This window comes from Hemiscyllium ocellatum, chromosome 20, assembly GCF_020745735.1.
Source record: "Hemiscyllium ocellatum isolate sHemOce1 chromosome 20, sHemOce1.pat.X.cur, whole genome shotgun sequence".
In the NCBI taxonomy this organism is placed as follows: Eukaryota; Metazoa; Chordata; class Chondrichthyes; order Orectolobiformes; family Hemiscylliidae; genus Hemiscyllium; species Hemiscyllium ocellatum.
The window spans coordinates 61,605,019-61,627,959 of record NC_083420.1 but is presented as its reverse complement, the minus strand read 5'-3'; the positions used below and the strand labels follow the sequence as shown (position 1 = coordinate 61,627,959).

Sequence of the window (22,941 nt, the reverse complement as noted above, 5' to 3'; positions counted from 1 at the left end):
AAGGTTTTCATCTAAATCCGAGTTGTTAAAGTAACCTCATTTTGTAAAATGGGACACAACTAAAATTTGCTCAGCATTATCCATTTCTTAACTTCATTTTTCTTCCTGCATAAGTGTCCCATGGCATTTCTGTAATGACTGCGTGCCTATTAACGTTGAACATTTTGTGTTAAATAAATGCAATTCCAGTCATCGCTACTGCCTTTCCTGATACGTCTATCCCCTCTGTTCTAGTATCGTCCTTCTTTATACTTTCTCCAGTGCTTCTATATCCTTTTCACATTGTGGATACTCAATGAGGTTTTATACGTGATTAACAAAGGCTTGATCATTCAGGGAATCAAGGGTTATGGGAGAAAAGGCAGGAAAGTGGACTTGTGTTGGATCGGCTATAGTCCTATTGAATGGTGGAGCAGACACCAGGAGACAGGTGGCCTAGATAATCATACAGCATGGAAACGCTTTAGTCCAATCAGTTCATGCTGAACATAATCCTAAGCTAGTCCCACTCTGCCTGCTCCTGGCCCATATACCTCCAAACCTTTCCTATTCATATATTTATCCAATTGTCTGGAAAATGTTGTAGTTATACCCTCAGGAAGCTCATTCTAGGCGCAAATCAGTCTTTTAAAAAGAAAAATGCCCCTCGTGTCATTTTTAAATCTCTCCTGTCTCCTTAAAAATTGTCCTCTAGTCTTGAAATTTCCCATCAATTAGCTAGCTCTTTCTATATCACTCGTGATTTTATCAACTTCTTTGAATGTCACCTCTCAACCACCTCTCCAATCGAAAAAGTCTAGCCTATCCAGCCTTTCTTTATAATTCAAACTTTCTGTTCAAAGCAGCATCTTGGTAAATCTCTTCTGAACCCTCTCCAGTTTAACAATCCCCTTCCTATAACTGGCGACCAGAACTGGACACAGTATTCCAGAAGAGGCCTCATCCATGTCCTATACAACCTCGATATGACTCTTCCCAACTCCTATACTCAAAGGGCTGAGCAATGAGAACAAGTGCCACAAACACCTTTTTTAGACTAGCCTATCTACGACTATTCCTGTTTCTATGGTCTTCCCAGGATCATGGCCAGTATTTTTCCCACAGTCAGCATTGTTAAATAAACCGATCTGGTCACTTTCCCATTATTGTAATGGGAGTGTGCTGCGTACAAATTACCTTTCACATGTCCTGCATTACAATAGTGATATATCTCCAATATGTTTAATTGTGAAGCATTTTGAGATGTTCAGGCACTTTAAAAGCAAAACATTTTATTTCACAGTCGTTCACTTAATTTGCCTGAACAAAAATGCATGGTTACCTCTGGGCTTGATGTTTAAAATCTTGTGTAAAACACTTTCCTTTGGAGCCTGCACCCACACTGCTTTTCCTACAAAGAAGGAAAGCAAGAAGTCCAAAGACAAGCAAAACGCATGTATATCAACCATATACAGGAGCCTACATATGTATGACGACATGATTGGTTGTTTTTTTAACAGATGTGTTAATCTTCTGTGGTTGTGCCATAGAACTGTTGGTATTTGTTAGAACAGCTGTGTTTACTGCAGGTAGTTAACTGTTCTAATCATTGCTGCAGTCATTTGTTTATGTTAGGGAAAAAACAAATTAGGTAAGGATAGTAAATTAATAGTTACTTCAATCTGTAGTGGCAGAATTGACGTCCTCTTGTTTATTTTCTTTATAGAAATGTTTGATAAGCAGCAAGCTAACAGTATCTTTTGGAGTCCACAAGGACAATTTGTGGTATTGGCTGGTCTAAGGAGGTGAGTTATGGTGCAGTATTTAATGTGAGACATTCAGAACACGTCTGTTGAATTTCTCTAAATGGGTATTATCATAGCATTGAGATTCAAAGTTTTGTGAGAAGATTTGTAGATCAGGTGCTCGTTGTTGTGGTTCTGTTTGCCGAGCTGGGAATTTGTGTTGCAGACATTTCGTCCCCTGTCAAGGTGACATCCTCAGTGCTTGGGAGCCTCCTGTGAAGCGCTTCTGTGATGTTTCCTCAAGCATTTATAGTGGTTTGTATCTGCCGCTTCCTGTTGTCAGTTCCAGCTGTCTGCTGCAGTGGCTGGTATATTGGGTCCAGGTCGATGTGCTTGTTGATTGAATCTGTGGATGAGTGCCATGCTTCTAGGAATTCCCTGGCTGTTCTCTGTTTGGCTTGTCCTATAATAGCAGTGTTGTCCCAGTCGAACTCATGTTGCTTGTCATCTGCATGTGTGGCTACTAAGGATAGCTGGTCGTGTCGTTTCATGGCTGGTTGGTGTTCATGGATGCGGATCGTTAGCTGTCTTCCTGTTTGTCCTATGTAGTGGTCCTTGCATGGGATTTAGTACACTATGTTGGTTTTGCTCATGCTGGGTATTGGGTCCTTTGTCCTGGTGAGTTGTTGTCTGAGAGTGGCTGTTGGTTTGTGTGCTGTCATGAGTCCTAGTGGTCGTAGTAGCAAAACCAACGTAATGTACAAAATCCCATGCAAGGACTGCACAAAACACTACAGAGGACAAACAGGAAGACAGCTAACGATCCGCATCCATGAACACCAACTAGCCGCGACCAGCTATCCTTCGTAGCCACACGCAGATGACAAGCAACATGATTTCGACTGGGACAACACTACTATTATAGGACAAGCCAAACAGAGAACAGCCAGGGAATTCCTAGAGGCATGGCACTCATCCACAGATTCAATCAACAAGCACATCGACCTGGACCCAATATACCGGCCACTGCAGCGGACAGCTGGAACTGACAACTAGAAGCGGCAGATTCAAACCACTATAAATGCCGGAGGAAACATCACAGAAGCGCTTCACAGGAGGCTCCCAAGCATTGAGGATGTCACCTAGACAGGGGACGAAACTTCTGCAACACAAACTCCCAGCTCGGCGAACAGAACCACAATAACATTGAGATGTCTGCGAGGAAGAGAAATGATGACTGGAAGAAATTACTAAAGTGAATGATTAACATTCTGAACTTCAGTTGATTTTGTCAGATATGATGCAAACATAACTTTCACCCATAAGGTAAAAATACTGATTTAATGTGGTTTAACTGACAATAATGGATAGATAAAAATTAAGGTGGCTGTAATTCAAGAATGGCCCAAAATGATCTGCCAGTTTTTGAGAATGAGAAAAATGTGCTCATGATGGTGGCTGATGTTTGTTTGCTCAATGCCTATTTTCACACAATGCAACAGTCAATGGAGAAAACTATGGGAAGAAGTTATTCTTGTTTTGTTTCGTGACCCTGACAACTGTTCACTTATTGTATATTCCTGTAGCATTCTCAATTCTGATTTGTGATATTCACTTTGAAAGTTTGTCAAGATTCCTATCAACCAATTAAAAAGATTAATGTGGACACTAACCAGTCCAAGTTAATATATTCTTTTTTCATGAAAGGATAGTTTGCATTTATCAGGATCTATCAAGACCTCATTAGCATCACAGTGTTGTATAGCCAATGGAATACTTTTGAAGTGTTATTGTTTGTAGTGTAGGAAAGTACGATAGATGTAGCTTTGGTGCATAAAAGTCTGGGGCCAGTTTTTTTTCTAGACTTGATTTTGATTTTTAATTTAAGGCTGCTTTTTTATTTTCACCCCTTTACATTCAGACTCATTTACTGGGTAAAGCAGTCTCTTTCAAAATATCTTCTGCATTTCTGTAGATATAATCCATATTTGGGATTCAAAAGGAGAATAAGAAGAGTTCATTAATACCTTCAATAAAATCAAACTTCCATGAATTTGAAGTGACAACACAAACAGTATTGATTTCGCAGACACCTCTTTGTAAATAGCTGGCACGCATTCATGCACACATACTGGAATAACCCTAAATAACCACCTCTGGACTCGTAAAAGTCACAGCCCATGCATTTCCTTTCCACAAGCACAATGCTGAAACATTTTAATCAGGCACTTACTACCGTTTTTACGAGATTTCAGATGTCAAAACAATTTACACAGTATTCATTACATTAGCATGCTGTACATCTTTCTCTAATAAAAGAGTTCCTGAATGTCTGTGGCGTTAAACTAAAGGTTTTATGTTAATTTTGAGGAATTCATTATCTCTGATTTCAGATATTCCTGTCTTCCAGTTAACTGAATAGTCCTTTATTGAGACATGTAAACTGTTTTCCTTACAGCTACTTCTATTCCCCTTTGCAATTTTGTTATTGCCCTTTGAGAGAAAAAAGCAAACAACAAAGCAATTTCTTCCCCTCTTTCCCTCCCCAGACCTTGCTTGTTGCTGCCACTTGCTTGCCTAATTGTTCATGGCTCTTCCAAGCTGTTTCTTTTGCACACTTACTGCTTACAGGCTCACCAGTGAATTTTCCCTGTCTGGTCATCCACATTTTGCTTTCTGAGCTTCTAGTATGAATGTACCTAGATGGGTGAAAGTGAACATATAAACTTAGTAATAGTAAATATAATGTTAGGATGTGAATATCTTGTTCTAAAATTAAAATATTCTGAATCTGTAGCATGAATGGTGCTTTGGCATTTTACGACACATCAGATTGCACGCTGATGAATGTAGCTGAGCATTATATGGCTTCTGATGTTGAATGGGACCCAACAGGACGATATGTAGTAACTTCAGTGTCATGGTGGAGTCACAAGGTAAGGTTAATATACTTCGCTTAATATCGGGATTCCAAATTTCTATTAGACTGGGATGAAGTTAGCAACCGGGCTAATTTCTTTTCATTTATTACATTTCAAGTCCTAAATCTTTATCCATCAAGCCTAGGATAGTCTGTTCAATTCTAAACAGTGATTAAAACTTTCATAATTCTTCTACAGCTCATCCTATTGAAAACACAATGTTGCATCATGTTTCTAACTGCCATGGGGTCACATTGTACTCTCCCCATAAAGTAGCATGGATCCAAGCTCCTGAGAAATGTTTCTCTTCACAATGGGGATGGGCGAGGAACTGATGGCTTTGACTACTCACAATTATTTATAGTGTGCAGTTTGAAAGTTGTATCAGCAAAGGTCAGGGAACAAATATATTTGAGATAGCCAGAAAAGGAACGAAAACAGAAATTGCCAGAAAGATTCTGCAGGTCTGACAATATCTATGGGGAGAAAATAGACCTGATGCGTTTCTCCAGCCCTTCGTTTTTGTTTCAGATCTCCAGCACCTGAGTTATTAGTTTTAGTTTAGTGTTTGAAAGGATAGGTATTCCATACTACCTAGAATAAACGTGTTTCTGTCTGCTTGTGTTTTATGTATGTCTTAGGTGGATAATGCATACTGGATGTGGACTTTCCAAGGACGTCTCCTACAGAAAAATACCAAGGATCGCTTCTGCCAATTACTGTGGAGACCAAGACCACCAACCCTGCTCTCACAGGATCAGCTCAAGGTGTGTCACCAATATTTGTTTGTACAAAATAGGAGAAAGGTTCCTATTTAGCATGTTATACTACTTCAAAATTCCAAATATTTGTTTCTCATGCAAATACAAATATCTTGCCTATATTTTACCTTCATTCTGGGTTTAATTTGGTGGTGTTGGGATATATTTTTCATATAGTGGCATAGAGATGTACAGCGTGGAAACAGACCTTTTGGTCCAACTCGTTCATGCCAACCAGATATCCTGAATTATGTTAGTCCCATATGCTAATACTTGGCCCATATCCCTCTAAACTTTTCCTAATCATATACCTATCCAGATGCCTTTTAAACCAGCCTCCACCACTTTCTAAGGCAGCTCATTCCTTACATGCACCACCTTTTCCGAAAAGCTTCCCTGTTGAATCCCTTTTAAATTGTTCCTCTCTCCCCTTAAATCCACACTCTGTAGTTCTGGACTCTTTCCCCACCCCAGGCAAAAAACCTTGTCTATTTACACTATCCTTGCCCTTCATGATTGTACAAACTTCTATAAGCCTCTGACATTCCAGGGAAAATAGCCCCAATGTACACAGCCTCTCCCTATAGCTCAAATCTTCTAACCATGGCAACATCCTTGTAAATCTTTTCTGAACCCTTTCAAGTTTCATAACATCCTTCCGATAGGAGGGAGACCAGAGTTGCACACAATATTCCAACACTAGGTTCGATATTTTCTATACAACCTTTTTCGAGATGTTTATTTACATCTCGGCTGTGACTTGTAACTCGGGATAGAATAGGGCCCCTCAAAGATCAGCAAGGCAGCCAATGTGTGGAGCTGCAGGAGATGGAGATACTAAACAAGTATTTCATATGTGTTTATTTGGAGATGGATATGGAAGATATAGAATGTGGGGAAATAAATGGTGACATCTTGAAAATGTCCATATTACTGAGGAGGTGGTGCTGGATGTTTTGAAATGCATAAAAGTGGATAAACCCTCAGGACCTGATCAGGTGTACCCTAAAACTCTGGGAAGTAGGGAAGTGATCGCTGGGCCCCTTGTTGAGATGCTTGTATCATCGATAGTCACAGATGAGGTGCTGGAAGGCTGGAGGTTGGCTAATGTGGTGCCACTATTTAAGAAAGGTTGTAAGGACAAGCCAGAGAACTATAGACCGGTGAGCCTGACGTCGGTGGTGAGACTGATTAGGGATAGTCAGCAGGATTGTGCGTGGGATATCATGTCTTATGAACTTGGTTGAGTTTTTTTTTGAAGTAACGAAGAGAATTGATGACGGCAGAGCAGTAGTTTTGACCTAGATGGACTTCAGTGAGATGTTCGACAAGGTTCCTCGTGGGAGACTGGTGAGCAAGGTTAGATCTCATGGAGTACGGGGAGAATTAGGCATTTGTAGACTGGCTTGATAGAAGACAGAGGGGTGGTGATGGAGAGTTGCTTTTCAGACTGGAAGCCCGTGATCAGTAGTGTGCCACAAGGATTGGTGCTGGGTCCACTGATTTTCGTCACTTTTTTATATAAATGATTTGGATGTGAAAATAGAAAGTATAGTTAGTAAGTTTGCAGTTGACACCAACATTTAGAGGTGTAGTGGACAGTGAAGAAGTACAATGGGATCTTGATCAAATGGACCAGTGGGCTGAGTGGCAGATGGAATTTAATTTAGTTAGATGTGAGTTGCTGCATTTTGGAAAAGCGAATCAAAGCAGGGCATAACACTTCATGTTAAGATCCTGGGGAGCGTTGCTGAATAAAGAGACCCTGGAGTGCAGATTCATAGTCCCTTGAAAGTAGTGTCGCAGGTAGATAGGATAGTGAAGAAGGCTTTCCTTTATTGGTCAATGCATTGAGCATAGGAATTGGAAGGTCATGTTGCGTCTGCACAGCACATTGGTTCGGCCAATTTTGGAATATTGTATACAATCCTGGTCTCTTTCCTATTGGAAAGGTGTTGTGAAACTTGGTTTCAGAAAAGATTTACAAAGATGTTGCCAGGGTTGGAGGATTTGGAGCTATAGGTAGAGGATAAATAGGCTGGGGCTGTTTTCCGTGGAGTGTTGGAGGCTGAGGGATCACCTTATAGAGGTATATAAAATCATGATGTTCTAGCATTGAATGTATTTTAGGCTGGGATGGAGAAATGGTCAGTATGCTTCCTAAACCAATGGATGGAGAGTGGGCAGGAAAGTGAAGTTGATTCCCAAAATCAGCCTTGATCATTAATAATAGTGGAGCAGACTTGATGTGTGGTCTTACCCCATCTTTGTTCCTGTGTTTGAGTAATTCCTGTTGTGCTGATTGTGTTTAAATAACACTTTTATACTATAATTAGAATTAATTTCCGTTTTTAAAATAGCTTTCTCCAGTTAGTCATGAGTCATGTAAGCAAACGATAATTTGCAAGTGGTAATTTTGGCCCTAAATTCCAGGTTGTATTATTTCCATTTCATATTGTGAAATTAAAAAATGCTCAGATAGACTTTAACAATGATTTGTGGGCGGCACGGCACAGTGGTTAGCTCACAGCACCAGAGACCTGGGTTCAGTTCCCACCTCAGGCAACTGTCTGTGTGGAATTGCACATTCTCTCCATGTCTGCGTGGGTTTCCTCTGGGTGCTCCGGTTTCCTCCCACAATCCAAAAATGTGCAGGTCAGGTGAATTGGCTACTAAGTTGCCCGTAGTGTTAGATGAAGGAGTAAATGTAGGGGAATGGGTCTGGGTGGATTGCGTTTCGGTCGGCCAGTCAGTGTGGACTTGTTAGGTCGAAGGGCCTGTTTCCACAATGTAAGTAATCTAATCTTATCAAAATATATGCACACTGTTATAGTTGTACAATTATAACAACTCTTTCAGCCTGATTTTAACTCTAATTGGGCTAAAACATGAATATGTCATGATAAACAGTTAAGAATCTGTTACAAAAATGTCACCTAAGTTATTTTCCCAAAAAAATTTGCGGTTTTAGTCAAGAGAGTGTCCTACCTTCTATTCTAGTAAATGCTTTCCTTCAAAAATGTCACCTGTCTGCAATTTTAATTATTACCAGGCAGTCTACTTTTTGTACCATTTTCATTTGCTGTTTGTATCAGTTTTATCAGTGTTTGGTACTACTTTAGAGACTCATTCTTTCCAAGAGGGGTTCTTAAGCCGAATGAGTGTTACTTAAGTGGGGACTCACAACTGAGCTTCATTCTGTCCTCTTTAGTGTCGCTAGGTTTTGTTATGTTTTTGGTTAGAGATAAAATGGAAGAGTTTTGCCCTGTAACATTAAGACATTCTGGAGTGTTTTTGAGGCACCTGGGTAATCCTAGAATCCCTCCAGTGTGGAAGCAGGCCCTTCGGCTTGTCGTATCCACACTGACTGTTTGTTTGAGCAGCATCCCACCCTCCTACCCTATCCCTGTAACCCTACATTTCCCATGGTTAATCCACCTATCCTGCACATCTTTGGACTGTGGGAGCACTCTTGAGAAAAACCACACAGACACGGCAGAATGTGCTAACTCCATGTGGACATTTGCCCAATAGTGCAGTTGAACTGGGTCCCTGACAGTTAGACAGCAGTGCAATTATTGAGTGAGTGTACTTCCCTAATGTCCCTAGCTCTGAGTCTGGAGGCTAGGTTGAAGTCCCATCTACTTCAGAGGTGTGTCATAACATGTCGGAACAGGTTGGTCAAAATATCTAACAGTCTGGTTGTGTTCTCATTAGTTTGATGTAGGCTAGAAATTGAGGTTGTATCCGTTTATTTTGCTGCCATTGTCAGCTGCAATAAAACATATTTAGAGTTAAAAGTTTGAAAGTGTTTTCTTAAACCATTTGCAATATTGTTTTCCATGCACAAGTAAGAATACTGGAAAAGCACAGTAGGTCAGGCAGCATCCGAGAAGCAGTCCTCACTTTCGCCTAGTAAAAACATTTCCTGCTCCTCGGATGCTGCCTGACCTGCTGTGCTTTTTCAGCACCACTAATCTAGACTCTGATCTCTAGCATCTGCAGTCCTCACTTTCGACAAGTAAGAATGCATGTGACATTGAAATAATTTGTTAATTGGTTAATGTTTTTACGTTTCATTTTCCCAGCAAATCAAAAAAGATTACAAGAAATACTCGAAAATATTTGAACAGAAAGATCGTTTAAGTCAGTCCAAGGCCTCCAAGGTGAGTAGACAGTTTTGTATAATCATTAAAAATTACAAATCCAATGTTAAATGCAATACTCGTAGGAGACATAAGTTTTAAGAGGAAGTAGATCAAATTTCCAGAATGGAACTTGTATTCTAACAATTAAAAAACAGTAAGTTACCTGTTAAAGGTGAAAGGTAGTAATTTCTTGAGAGTTCTTGTTTACTTAATGTTAGATTTAAAGATTAGTTTTGGAATTTAAGTGGGTACAAGAAAACTTTCTGATTTGGTATATGGATAAGAGAAGGTGCAAACTTGACCTACTTTTGGGAAACAAGGCAGGGCAGGTGACTGAGGGGTCAGTGGGGGAGCATCTTTGGGCCAGCGACCATAATTCTATTAGTTTTTAAAATAGTGATGGAAAAGGATAGATTGGATCTAAAAGTTGAAGTTGAAGTAGGCTAATTCTGATGGTATTAGGCATGGGCTCTCAAAAACCGACTGGGGGGTAAATGTTCGCATGTAAAGATACAGCTGGAAAATAGGAAGCCTTCAGAAATGAGATAATGAGAGTCCAGCGGCAGTATATTCCTGTAGGTGAAAGGGAAGGTTGGTACGTGTAGGGAATGCTGGATGACTAAAGAAATTGAGGGTTTGGTTAAGGAAAAGAAGGAGGCATATGTCAGTATAGACAGGAGAGATCGTGAATCCTTAAGAGTATAAAGGCAGTAGGCGTATGCTTAAGAGAGAAATCAGGAGGGCAAAAAGGGTTAAGGAGAATCCAAAGGGATTTTATAAATATATTAAGGACAAAAGGGTCCTTTAATTTTAGGGAGAGAATAGGGCCCCTCCAACATCAGCAAGGCCATGTCCATGTCCAACCTTTTCATGCAGAGTGGCACGTGTATGGAATGAGCTGTCTGAGGAAGTGGTGAAGGCTGGTACAATTACAGCATTTACAAGGCTTCTAGATTGTTATGTGAACAGGAAGGGTTCAGTATGTGAACAGGAAGTGTTGGCAAATGGGACTAGATTAGGTTAGTCCGCATCTCTTCTGCATGGACGAGTTGGATTGGAAGGCCTTTTTCTGTGCTGTACATCTCTACAATTGTAATTTCCTTTCCAAATTGTGATTTTGATTAGATGTCTACAGCTAATCTTCATGCATTTGATATAAGGAATCTTTCCAGGGACATCTATTTTGTTTTAAAAAGCTCCTCCTTTGGTCAGTTTCAGGATTTTTATTCTGTGGGGACCTTGTATGTCTCAAATGTCAGTGTCACACCACTGATCCAAGCTTAATCTCAATGTTTTGACTTTAAGTCCAGTAGGAGCTAGTAACTCTGTAGTTGTCATCAAATGTAAGCTCAATTCCTTAACCAAAAGGGAATTAAATATATTAAGATTTGCTCAATTAATTTTTTTCCTTTCTCAAAGAGAATTTAGAGAGACGTGGCGGATGTTGAGATTAGGGATAGATCTTTAATTACTCTGGATCAAGTCGGCATAAGGAGAGAGGAAGTGTATTCTAAAAGGCATTAAAGTGGACAAGTCTGCAGGACCTATCCCAGGTTACTGACGGAAGCGAGAGAGGAAATAGCTGCAGCCTTAACAGAGATCTTTGTGGCATCCTTGAAAACGGGGGAGGTCCAAGAGGACTGAAGAATTGCTAATGATGTCATGTTGGAGAAGGCTAGCAGGGATAACCCACAGTTAAAAATCACAACACCAGGTTATAATCCAACAGATTTAATTGGAAGCAATTGGTAGCCACCTGATGAAGGAGCGACGGTCCGAAAGCTAGTGTGCTTCCAATTAAACCTGTTGGACTATAACCTGGTGTTGTGATTTTTAACTTTGTACACCCCAGTCCAACACTGTCATCGCCAAATCGGGGGTAATCCAGATAATTATAGACCTGTGAGCCTGATGTCAGTGGTAGGGAAGCTACTGAAGAAGAAACTAACGAATAGGATATATAGCCATTTGGAAGAAAATGAGCTTATCAGTGATAGGCAGCAGCATGGTTTTGTGCAGGAAAGGTCATGACGTACAAACCTAATAGAATTCTTTTTGAAGACGTGACAAAATTGATTGATGAGGGTAGGTATATATGTATCATATATGTGGACTTTAGTAAGGCATTTGATCCGGTTCCCCATGGTAGGCTGATGATGGTGATGGGGTCCAGGGTGTTCTAGCTAGATGGACAGAGAATTGGTTGGGCAACAAGAGACAGAGATTAGTAGTGGAAGGGAGCTTCTCAAAATGGAGAACTGAAACAGTGGTATCCTACAGGAATCTGTGCTGAGACCACAATTGTTTGTGATGTACTAAATGATTCAGAGGAAGGTGTAGGTTGCCTCACTAGCAAGTTTGCAGGTGCCAGTCAGATTGATGGAGTAATAGTGAAGGGACTGTCAGAATACAACAGAATATAGATAGATTGAAGAGTTGGGCAGAGAAATGGCAGGTGGAGTTCAATCCGGATAATTACGAAGTGGTGCATTTTGGAATATGCAATTCCAGAGTGAACTATACAGTAAATGGAAAAGTCCTGGGGAAAATTGATGTACAGAGAGATCTGGGTGTACAGGTCCATTGTTCCCTGAAGGTGGCAACGCAGGTCAATAGTTGTCAAGAATGCATATGGTGTGCTTTCCTTCGTTGGACAGGGTATTGAGTATAAGAGTTGGCAAGTCATGTTACAATTGTATAAAACTTTGGTTTGGAATACTGCGTATGGTTCTGGTCTCCACAATTACCAAAAGGATGTGGATGTTTTGGAGAGAGTGCAGAGGAGGTTCACCAAGATGTTGCCTTGTATGAAGGGTGTTAGCTATGAGCAGAGGTTAAGTAGATTTGGATTATTTTCATTCGAAAGAAGGTGGCTAAGGGGACATGATTGACCCCTACAAAATCATGAGAGATGTAGATCGGGCGGGAAACAAGAAACTTTTTGTTTTCCCCCAGAGTGGAGGACTCAATTACTAGGGGTCACGAGTTCAAAGTGAGAGGGGAAAGTTTCAGGGAGATATACATGAAAAGCTCTTTACGCAGAGGGTGATAAATATCTGGAATGTGTTGCCAGTGGAGATGGTATGATAGCGCCATCTAAGATGAATGAATGGCAGAGAACAGAGGGATACAGATTCTTGGAGGATATGGGTCAGCACAGGCTTGGAGGGCCAAAGGAGAAGTGTCATTCCTTTGCTGTAATGTTCTTTGTTAAATTTGTCTTTCTGTCAATGATGTAAATATTAGCTTTGGCTAACAGTGGAAGACTGCTTTTATCAATCAGTCATCCATTCAGTACCTCCTAATTTCAATTTGAAGATGGATAACGGGCACCTGATAGAATATCATTTGTGCTACTCCTATCAGTCAGTTATTCTCGGCAGTTCTGGCAAAGTTCAAATTCTTAATGGAGTGGTTATAACTGAAAATTCGAAACTTCGGTTCATTTCCATTTTCCTGTGTTTAAAAAGCAAATGTATAATAGTTCTGATTAATCATCTTTAAGGAATTGGTAGATAAGCGACGCAAGATGATGGAAGAATTCCATAAATATCGTGAGAAGGCCATGCAGATTTATGCAGAGCAGAAACCCAAACGTCTGGAGCTACGAGGAGGTGATTTGCGAGTATTTAATTTTAATTGTTACCAGTTTAACCATACAGGCACATAAATCCCTGTAGATTGAGGCATAAGTCAATCTTTTGAAGGTTCAAAAAATCCTTCCAGAAGTGAGGGTAAATCTCGTCTTGTGTACCAAGTAAACATGTGAACCATCAGTGTTTTTGCAGGATGACCCATTTCTATCTGTTGGTTCTTCTGCACAGTCTGTGCTCTGTAGGCATGTCTTAAAAGTCTGGGATTTATTTTGTCAATATGGGCCATGTTGTCTGTTTAACCCCCATGCCTGGCTAATAAAGCAAGTATAATCCCTAAAACTACATCTCTGAACTTAAAACATTGAGGCCAATTACGTGTAAGCATAGCCTTTAAATACACATTTACAGATTTTTAAGATGTGTAGCTCAGGTTGATGATATGGATAGAAGTTACCTCACTGAGCTAGATGGTTTGTTTTCAGATGTTTTGTCACCATGACTAGATAACATCATCAGTGAGAGTCTCTGGTGGTATATCTCGCCTCTCTACTTCTAGGTCTTGGCTTCTTAAGGTGGCTGAATTTTCCTGCTTGTTTATCCAATTTTTTTTTACAGTTCTTGCATGGTATTTTGTAAATGACTTTAGTTTTTCTGGTAGTGTCTTATGGATCCTTTAGATTCATTAATCGCTGTTTTAGTGTGTTGGTAGGTTTGTGGGCTACCATGATGTCAAGGGGTCTGAGTAGTCTGAAAAATCATTTCTGCTATGTCTTTGATGTGAGATAATGTAGCTATAGTTTTTGGTTGTGTTGTTTCTGCTTGTTTGCGTTTGTCTCTGGGGAATTGGCAGATTGTGTATATTGGGTAATCACTTTTCTTGAAAACATGGTTTGGTATTTTTCTTCTGTTTCTAGTTCTTGGGTTCTGCAGTGAAATGGAGCTCGTTGAAATAATATCTTGATTCAGCTCTGTTTGTAGGTGTTGGGATGATTGCTTCTGAAGTTAAATATTTGGTCTGTTTGTTTTTCTGGAGACACTGGTTTGCAGCTTTCCATTAAATGTACGTTCAAATGTAATGTCTAGGAATGGGAGTCTGTTGTTCTCTTTTGTGAATTTTATGCCTGTCAGGATATTGTTGGTGTTGTATGCTTCCTCTAATTTGTTCAGTTTTGTGATGACAAAGGTGTCATCCACCTAGTGGACGCAAAGTTTTTTGGGTTGGGTAGATGGGAGGGCTGCTTATTTGAGTCTCTGCATTACTGCTTCCACTGATAAGCCCTGATATTGGTGATCCCATGGGTGTTCCATTGATTTGTTTGTAGGTTTTGTCATTGAATGTGAAGTGGATGATAAGACACAGGTCCACCACCTTGGAGATGTTGTCTTTGCTGATGAGGTTGGTGCTATCTGGTGTTTGTGGTCTTGGTTTTCCTCGCAGTGATGCCAGTGTTTCTTTGGCCATGTCGTTGTTTATTGATATGAAAAGTGCTGTAATGTCAAAGGAGACCACTATTTCATCCTCTTCTATATTCGTATTTTGGTGTTCAAGAATTCTTGTGTGTTGAAGAGGATATGCCACCAGGATACATGAACACCAACTAGCCACCAAAAGACACAGCCCACTATCACTAGCTGCCATACATACAGACAAAGAAGGACACCATTTTGACTGGGACACCACACACCACCTAGAAACAAAGACACACACGTGAATTCCTAGAGGCCTGGCATTCTAACCAGAACTCCAACAATAAACACATCGATTTAGACCCCATCTACCTTCCCTTGAAAAGAAAACTGCCTTAAGAAACCAGACCTATAAATAGAGAGGCGGGACATACCACCAGCGCTTCACTAGAGACTCACTGATGATACCTAGTCATGGTGATGAAATGTCTGAAAACAAATCTTCCAGCTCAGCAAGCCAACTCGCATCCATTTACAGAGTACCTTTGGTATTTTTGTGGATGTAAAGAAATTAGGGTTTCTAGGTAATGTTTGGAACCTTGGTCAAACATCTTGTTCAGATCATCTCAGTATTCTGTTTGGCTACTGTATTGAATTAGATTAGATCTCTATATTGTGGAAACAGGCCCTTTGGCCCAACAAGTCCACCCCGACCCTCTGAAGAGTAACACACCCAGATCCATTGCCTTCTGACTAATGTACCTAACGCAATGGGCAATTTGAAATGGCCAATTCACCTGACCTGCACATCTTTGGACTGTGGGAGAAAACTGGAACACCTGGAGGAAACCCATGCAGGCACAGGGAGAACATGCAAATTCCATCCAAGGCTGGAATCAAACCTGGGTCCCTGACACACTGAGGCAGCAGTGCTAACCACTGAGCCACTGCGCTGCCCTAATGTACTAATTAAACTTATGCTTTTAAAAATAAAACGCTTGTGAAAATTATGGTATCCTCAGTGTAAAATAGTTCTAAATTAAAGGAGGTGCTCATTGTGAAAAAAGTGTTTCCTTACAAATTAGAAAAATGTAAATGCAGTAAATCGGTCTAACAAGGTTATGAGGATACAGCTTGGATTATAGTACGAAAGGAGAGTTTTCAATGAAAATAAAATCTCAGATTGGAGCAAGTCAGCTGCAAAGCATCAGGACCTGGATTGTACAATGGCCACTGAGAACTTGTATCTCTTGATCAGAATCCCATCCAAATTGTATTGATTAGATTAAGGTTACTTTGCTCTGGCTAAGACTCCAAGATGGCATGAACAGCTTTGGTTGATCATCACAATTTCCAATGTGATCATCTAGTTTTGAGATGGAATAGAAATGCAAGATTAGTGCAATAGCAAATAAGGCTGTTGCTTATGTTAGTTAAGCAAAATAGAAGAAATATACCAAATGACTACGGCATGTTTGATTTGGAAATGTTTTAATACTTCATGCTGAGATTCTGAAGGGGAAAATTGTTTTTCATTACAATAAAATGTAGATGAATGCAAATTGCTATTGAAAGTTCTTGCTCATCACCTCACAGGTGTAGACACTGATGAGCTGGATAGTAATGTTGACGATTGGGAAGAAGAGACCGTTGAATTTTTTGTCACAGAAGAAATTATCCCTGTTGGAGATCAGGAGTAGTCTCATAACACAGGTAAGATCCTCTAGTATCACAACAGAGATGCAATGGCTGTCCCCTAAAAATTGCCACCATTAATTAAACTTTATTAAGCACAGATTTTGGAGTGCAGTTTATTTTGACTGGAAAGTAAATCTGCTTCAAAGCTTGTAAAATATTTTTGAACGCAGTGTATTGTTAGAGCCAGAAATAGTATGTTTCCTTACTAGCAGCAATCAAGATATTTTATGTGAGTTGTGTATTTTCTTACCCTCAGAATGTATGATTCTAATTTAAATAAGAAGCAGCAAAATTTCTGTTGAGTTAAGATAAAGGTCACTTGCCCTAGAAATGTAAAAATATTGTTCACTTCATACTTGCACACTAACACACACAGATTAGGTACAGGTGGGGGAAAAATATAATTTGCAATTATTTCAATCCCTCTAATAGCAAGCCTGTGATTTCTTCGACAAGTCTGGAGGTTCTAATTGAAATTAAGCTCTTGTAGAGCAGAGGATTCTCATTAAGTGGTGAGTTTTCTTGCACCCAAATGACTAGGAGGTTGGTTCACAGGTAAATTTGAATAGGTCAGGGCATTTCCTCTTTCTTATTACTTTGGCTGCACAGTTGACTGGTATCTGGTTGCTTGGCTCTTCGGAAGGAACTTTGCCAGGAGTTTGATTGTTTTAAAAGTAAGCAGAAAATGAGGTTTTCCAATCATGTGCACTCCACCAGTTCAAAGCTATTTTTTCTTCATGGAATCTGATGTATCTGGCAAGGTTTCTTTTACCCCATCCACAGATCTGTTTGAACAGCGTAGCTTCTTAGGTTGTTTTAGACATCAGTCAACTACATTATTATTGATCTGGTCACATATAGATTAACCTGAGAAGACTGGTAATTTTCCTTCCTCAGAAGGCATTTGTGAGCTAGTTGGCTTTTTACAATATCCAATGTTAGTCGCCACTACTGGAACTAGCTTTCAGTTCCAGGTTTTCATTATTTCAATTTAAGTTCCATCAGTGGGATTTGCTTACGTCCTCAAATGTTACTTTACCACTGCCTCCGAATCCTTTTCCAAATATGATGGGTGGTTGGGATGATTAGACATCATCTGTTGTCACTTGACAATTTGAAATTCATTCTGGCTTTGGATGAGGAGCCATGTAATGCAGTGAAAGGCCAAAGAAATCCACTTCACTCTGGTCTGTAACATTCATTGTGTTTTGCTGTTTCTTCTGAATGGTGACACTGAATAAACAACTCTTTTTGTTGATGAATGATCCTTAAACACAGGCATGTAAGTTTTACAGGTGCCTGTGAATTATTTATTTTGGTGAAGTATTTAATTAGTTAATGTCTTGATACTCACTCTCTGTTGTCTATGTTTCAATGCCAAATGGTTGTATGATGTGCAGTGATCATTTCTATATTGTATTCAACACTTTGAAGGATCCTCTGAAAAGTTCATAATTATTAAAATTTCATAATTACAGAAATTAATTCTGTGCAGTTCAACATTAGGAAATACAACTGCTTTCAATATGTTTATAACAGAAATTGCAGTTGTCACCAAAGATGTTTACAATCCAGGAGGTCAATTTTGATCTGTAGTCACTGTTGTAACACAGGAAGTGCAGCCATCAAAACTGCAGTAAGAACGTGAATCGTCTTTTATTTTGAGCTGTTGGTTAAGAATAACTTATAAGTGAGGAAAGCTTTCCCTGTTCTAAAAGTAGTGCTATGAATCTTCTGTGTCTACCATAGGGAATCGAATCTAATCTATATGTGTGGAAACAGGCCATTTGGCCCAACAAGTCCACACTGACCCACTGAAGAGTAACCCACCCAGACCCATTCCCCCATACCCTTTATTTACCCCAGACTAATGCACCTAATACTATGCACAATTTATCTTGGCCAATTCACCTGACCTGCACATCTTTGGATAGTGGGAGGAAACCGGAGCACCCGGAGGAAACCCACGCAGACACTGGGAGAATGTGCAAACTCCACACAGACAGTCACCCAAGGTGGGAATCAAACCCCCGGGTCCCTGGCGCTGTGAGGCAGCAGTGTTAACCACTGAGTCACTCTGCCTATTGTCAGAACAATACATATTTAAATAGTTTTGGTTCGTTTTAGCATCTTTAAATTGTAGCAGTATCATTGATTCATAGAACAGTACAGCATGGAAACAGACCCTCTGAACCAGCTCGTCCATGACGGCCATATATAAATTAATTTAGTCCCATTTGCCAGCATTTTGGCCCATACGCCCCTCAACCCATCCTTCATGCCATGAAGGTCCACATGCCTTTTTAAATGTTGTAATTATAGCAGCCTCCACCACTTCCTCTGGAAGCTCATTCCATATACACACCTTTCTCTGCATGAAAAAGTTGCCCTTTAGGTTCCTTTTCAAATCTTTTCCCCTCTCGCCTTAAACCTATGCCCTTTTGTTTTGGACTCCTTTATCCTGGGGAAAAGCTCTTGGCTATTCACTGTATCTATGACCCTCATGATTTTATAAACCTCTACCAGGTCACCCCTCTGCCTCTGACACTCCAGGGAAAATAGCCCTAGCCTCTTCAGCCTCTTCTTTAACTCAACACTCGAACTCTGGCAATATCCTTATAAATCTTTTCTAAACCCTTTCAAGTTTCACAACATCCCTGCCATAGCAGGGAGACCAGAATTTCACACAGTATTCCAAAAGTGGCCTAACCAATATTCTGTACAGCCACAACATGACCTCCCAACTCCCATACTCAATGCACTTACCAGTAAAGACAAGCATACCAAATGCCACTTTCACTATCCTGTCTACCTGTGACTCTGCTTTCGAGGTCAATCCTCTGTCTGTCATTTTTGACATTTTGTAATATTATAGTGCCACTTAAGTGATTTTTATCAAATTTCAACTTGCCTATTCAAATGAATCAAACAAATTGGATTGTGGACATTGGAAACATTAAAGAGTGACCATCAATTTTTTTTCCTGCCATACATGTCCTTTCTGTTGAGCTAAAGGCTGACAAAGTATCTATTTAGAATAGATATGCACATTATAATGGTTAACAACACGTGGATGAATTTTAATTTTTTTTTAATATATACATGTGCAAACTTTTTTTCTCCAGTGCCACCATATCTTCAGTTGAAGCTGATTTCTCTTTCGTCACCTGGAACTTGATCTCTACATTTTGGAAGTTGAATGCGTTCCACTCTTGCAAAAATCATCACAGTGCCTTTAACTATATCAGTTCTGCAGTGGTGATAAAGACACTGCCTCCACTTTTAACAAATGTGAATACATTTCACTAAATAGCAGCAGCTCTGCAGTTTACTTTGTGCTACTGTCACTGATCACTGTGGATGCTGTCTGTGGTTGGTGTAAGTATATTACTGAGGCACTCAAAGTTTCCTGTAGCCATGGGCTATTTTCAAATCCATGGTAAATTAACACAGCATTTTGTAAGGAGGAATATTCAAAACATAATAAGGGTTAATACATATTTTAACGTGCAATTACTGCACTACAATGGACTGTATCCTCCTCCATTCAGGTTATACTTGACTTCAAATGGGATAAAATAAAGCTTAGTAACATTGATGTTTTGCCTGTGTATTGATTATTGCTTTAAATACTTCATTAATCTAAAGAAAACGGGTTGAATACATTGACTACATTTTTAGCACAGTCTCGTTTAGAAAATTATATGACAGATCAGTTGTAGCAGGTAATTTTGCATTCCAACAATCTGCTCTATCCCATGCACAATATTTTCTTTGCATCGTACTAGGCCTTGAACACATGTTCATTCATTTATGTAAACAGAGCTGGCAGGTGCTGTGCTTAGAAATCTAAAAGTGGACAATGGCTGCTTTGTGGTTTTGACAGTTTAGGGATGTTGTAATGGACACTAAAACTCAATTAAAGCTGTGCACATATTGACTGGGTAGCTTCAATCCAGTTATTGATCTGTCTTCAGATTGATTCTGCTTGTAATGTTAGTTAATAGATCCCTTTGGAGCAACACTGTTAAATTCACAATGAGACTTTACTGAATTTTACAAAAGGACTACAAGGAGGAATCATTACTTCAGAATTTAGCCTGCTACAACTGTTATTTTTAGCTAATTGTTCAAAGTTAACTTTACACCATATGATACATTAGTGTGTTCTGGTTAGCTTAATATTTTATGGAATCTAAGAACAATTCTTATACAAATGACAAATCAAACATTCTGAATAATGCATACCTTTCACCAATGCTTCCTTTTATGTCCTCAAACTGCGTCTGCACGAATGACTTGCAGCTTGAGGAAAGGGAGTCTAAATTGATGAAGCAATGTACATTTTTGGGATATCTCAATTTTTTTTCTCCATTCTTTTCATACTTCTGTTCATCTTCAGAGAAATGAAGTAGAGCTTGAAGTTTTAGAAACGTGTCTTGATTGACAGTGGATGTTTAGGAGGAGAACTTCACATTTTTACTGTTATGCTGGAGACCACATTAGACACTGCCAAATGCAAGCAGAAAACTTAGAGTTCATATTTTCATAAGATGTGAAAAAATGTTGGGAAACTGCAGATGTGAACGTGTTTATTCTTTACAGAACTTTTAGTAAGTTAAATTAACAGATCTTTACTAATGGCAAAATCTGAGAATAATCAATACAATCAGTAAAGAAAATCCATGTTGAATGCAGCACTGCATATAACATTAAAAAAATCAACTGTCCTATTGATCCTGTAGGTTTCCCATAAAGTGGAAGAGCCTTCCAAAAAGACACTGTTCTCATTCTTTTGTTTTAAAAAGGTAACAGCTGCTTATCTTAACCTTTCTCCAGTGTGCGTTTTTTCAGTACCTTATGACTGCAGGATATATTTGGTTGGCCAAGCGTGTTTCAATGTGTTCAGCATTTTATTGTTAAATTGTATATGTTTCATTATGCTGAGAAATAGCTAACTATATTTGTATTTTGGATTAAAGCTAAATATTTTTAAAATTTTGCAAAGATTGTAATGGACATTATACGAACCACGAAGCCATTTATGCTCAAATATAGTATGGTTTCAAGGTATTATTTTTGGAGATCCTGAAGATGGAGGTGCAACAAAGCTTGGATTTATTTCGCACCTTTAGTGACCGCAGGTGTCTCAAAGTGCTTTACCACTAATGTGGGTTGTTTTTAATGTAGAAAGTTAGCAGCCATCAATGTGATAACCAACAATTAAAGACAGATTATTTGATTATGGGGCAAAAATTTGCCAGGTCACCAGATAGACCTTCAATGTAGTTTGAATAGTGGGCTGGCATCTCTTAAGTGAGAAGCAATGATGGTGTGCTGATTTTACTTCATCTTCCAGGCTTGACTATAACTCCAGCCTGGATAAGTGGGTGAAAGTCTCTCTTACGTAGTGATTGTAAGGGACATCTGAAGAAATTAATTTTGGAGTCTCATCCAGTTCATTGACAAGCATAAGTCTACATACAAAAATGGCCATAATTCACTGTAAATTGGCCTTGCTTTAGGTAATCTGTGAAAAACTGACACTGGTGTTCCTTTCAGATTTGTAGGAGTTAACCACAATGTTATATGCCATCCTGAATGTTAACACCGGGTGAAAAGCAGTGAAGTGTTCCACTCCTGGATGTGCACAAAATTCAGAAAGGGAGGAGAATGAATGAAATATCACTGATTGGATCATCTTGGAATTCATTGTATTGTAGGAAAAATGGAAGTTACAGGATCACTACAGTGGGAACATTACACGTTAACAAAATCTTGTTTGCTAGCCTTCTCAAATTTCACTATAATAATAGCAAATGCTCTTTTTTTTCCCCTACATTCTTACATGGTGCATTAAAAATGTTTTCTTAAACCTGTGTACATATTCCCAAATATGTTAAATGCAACTCGCTCTGCACTAGTAAATTCTCTATTTGGAGTAATGGGAAGTGTGCAAATCAGATTTATCCACTTTAACATTAGATTTTTTTTTTGTCTATGGAGCTGTAAGCAGTGTATTTACATTTTTCTGTATTGTTGATTTATCAGGACATTATCTGTGTCACTGACTGTATATGTGTATTTACCAATAAAAACGTTTTCTGCTATAACAGCGCTGTTGTTCTTTTGGTTAGGAGGCAACTTTTAACGTCAGTCCTGGACCTGGAGTCTATCAGTATTAGCATTGTTGCATTCTTAAATGCTCAGTTTAACATCGAGATCTGGATGTATACTAACAGCAAATATAGAATGGGAAAATGGTCTCAGATGAATGCTGAAGTCTTAAAGTGTCCGCCCATATGCCAAAAGTACCAGGAAGATGATTAATTGGTTTATAACATTTTTTTGGTCTTCGAGTGTTTGAATAATTTAGAAGGTGGATATTAATGAGGGGAAAAAATGAAGCTACCACGGGGGTGGACACCTGAAACATCAACTGAATGTCAGCTTCATGATGCTGCATGATCTCCGACGGTATCCTTTTCAGTGGTAAAAGTAAAGTCTCCGTAGTGTCTCGGGTTGCTTTCACTCCTGAGGGTCACCGCAGCCTCTGGTAAGGGATCAGGAAGAGACGACTTCATATTAACCCAGGTCGGTGTAGAATTAAACCCCTGTTGCCATCAGTTTGTATTGCAAACCGCCCCCAATAAATTGAATTTACAACACGCAGTTTATGGACAGCC

The 22,941-nt window shown here is 39.4% G+C and overlaps 1 protein-coding gene across 1 annotated transcript in view; it reads left to right on the top strand.

Moving 5' to 3' along the window:
* eif3ba (eukaryotic translation initiation factor 3, subunit Ba) overlaps window positions 1–19,853 on the top strand; it is a 69,003-nt gene extending 49,150 nt beyond the window's left edge. The window contains exons 13-19 of the mRNA XM_060840926.1: window positions 1,706–1,784; window positions 4,522–4,660; window positions 5,287–5,412; window positions 9,495–9,572; window positions 13,060–13,168; window positions 16,154–16,270; window positions 19,381–19,853. Of these exons, the coding sequence (XP_060696909.1) occupies window positions 1,706–1,784; window positions 4,522–4,660; window positions 5,287–5,412; window positions 9,495–9,572; window positions 13,060–13,168; window positions 16,154–16,257 (635 nt within the window). The 3' untranslated portion in view covers window positions 16,258–16,270; window positions 19,381–19,853. The remainder of the gene's footprint in view (window positions 1–1,705; window positions 1,785–4,521; window positions 4,661–5,286; window positions 5,413–9,494; window positions 9,573–13,059; window positions 13,169–16,153; window positions 16,271–19,380) is intronic.
* The last annotated feature ends 3,088 nt before the right edge of the window (window positions 19,854–22,941 follow it).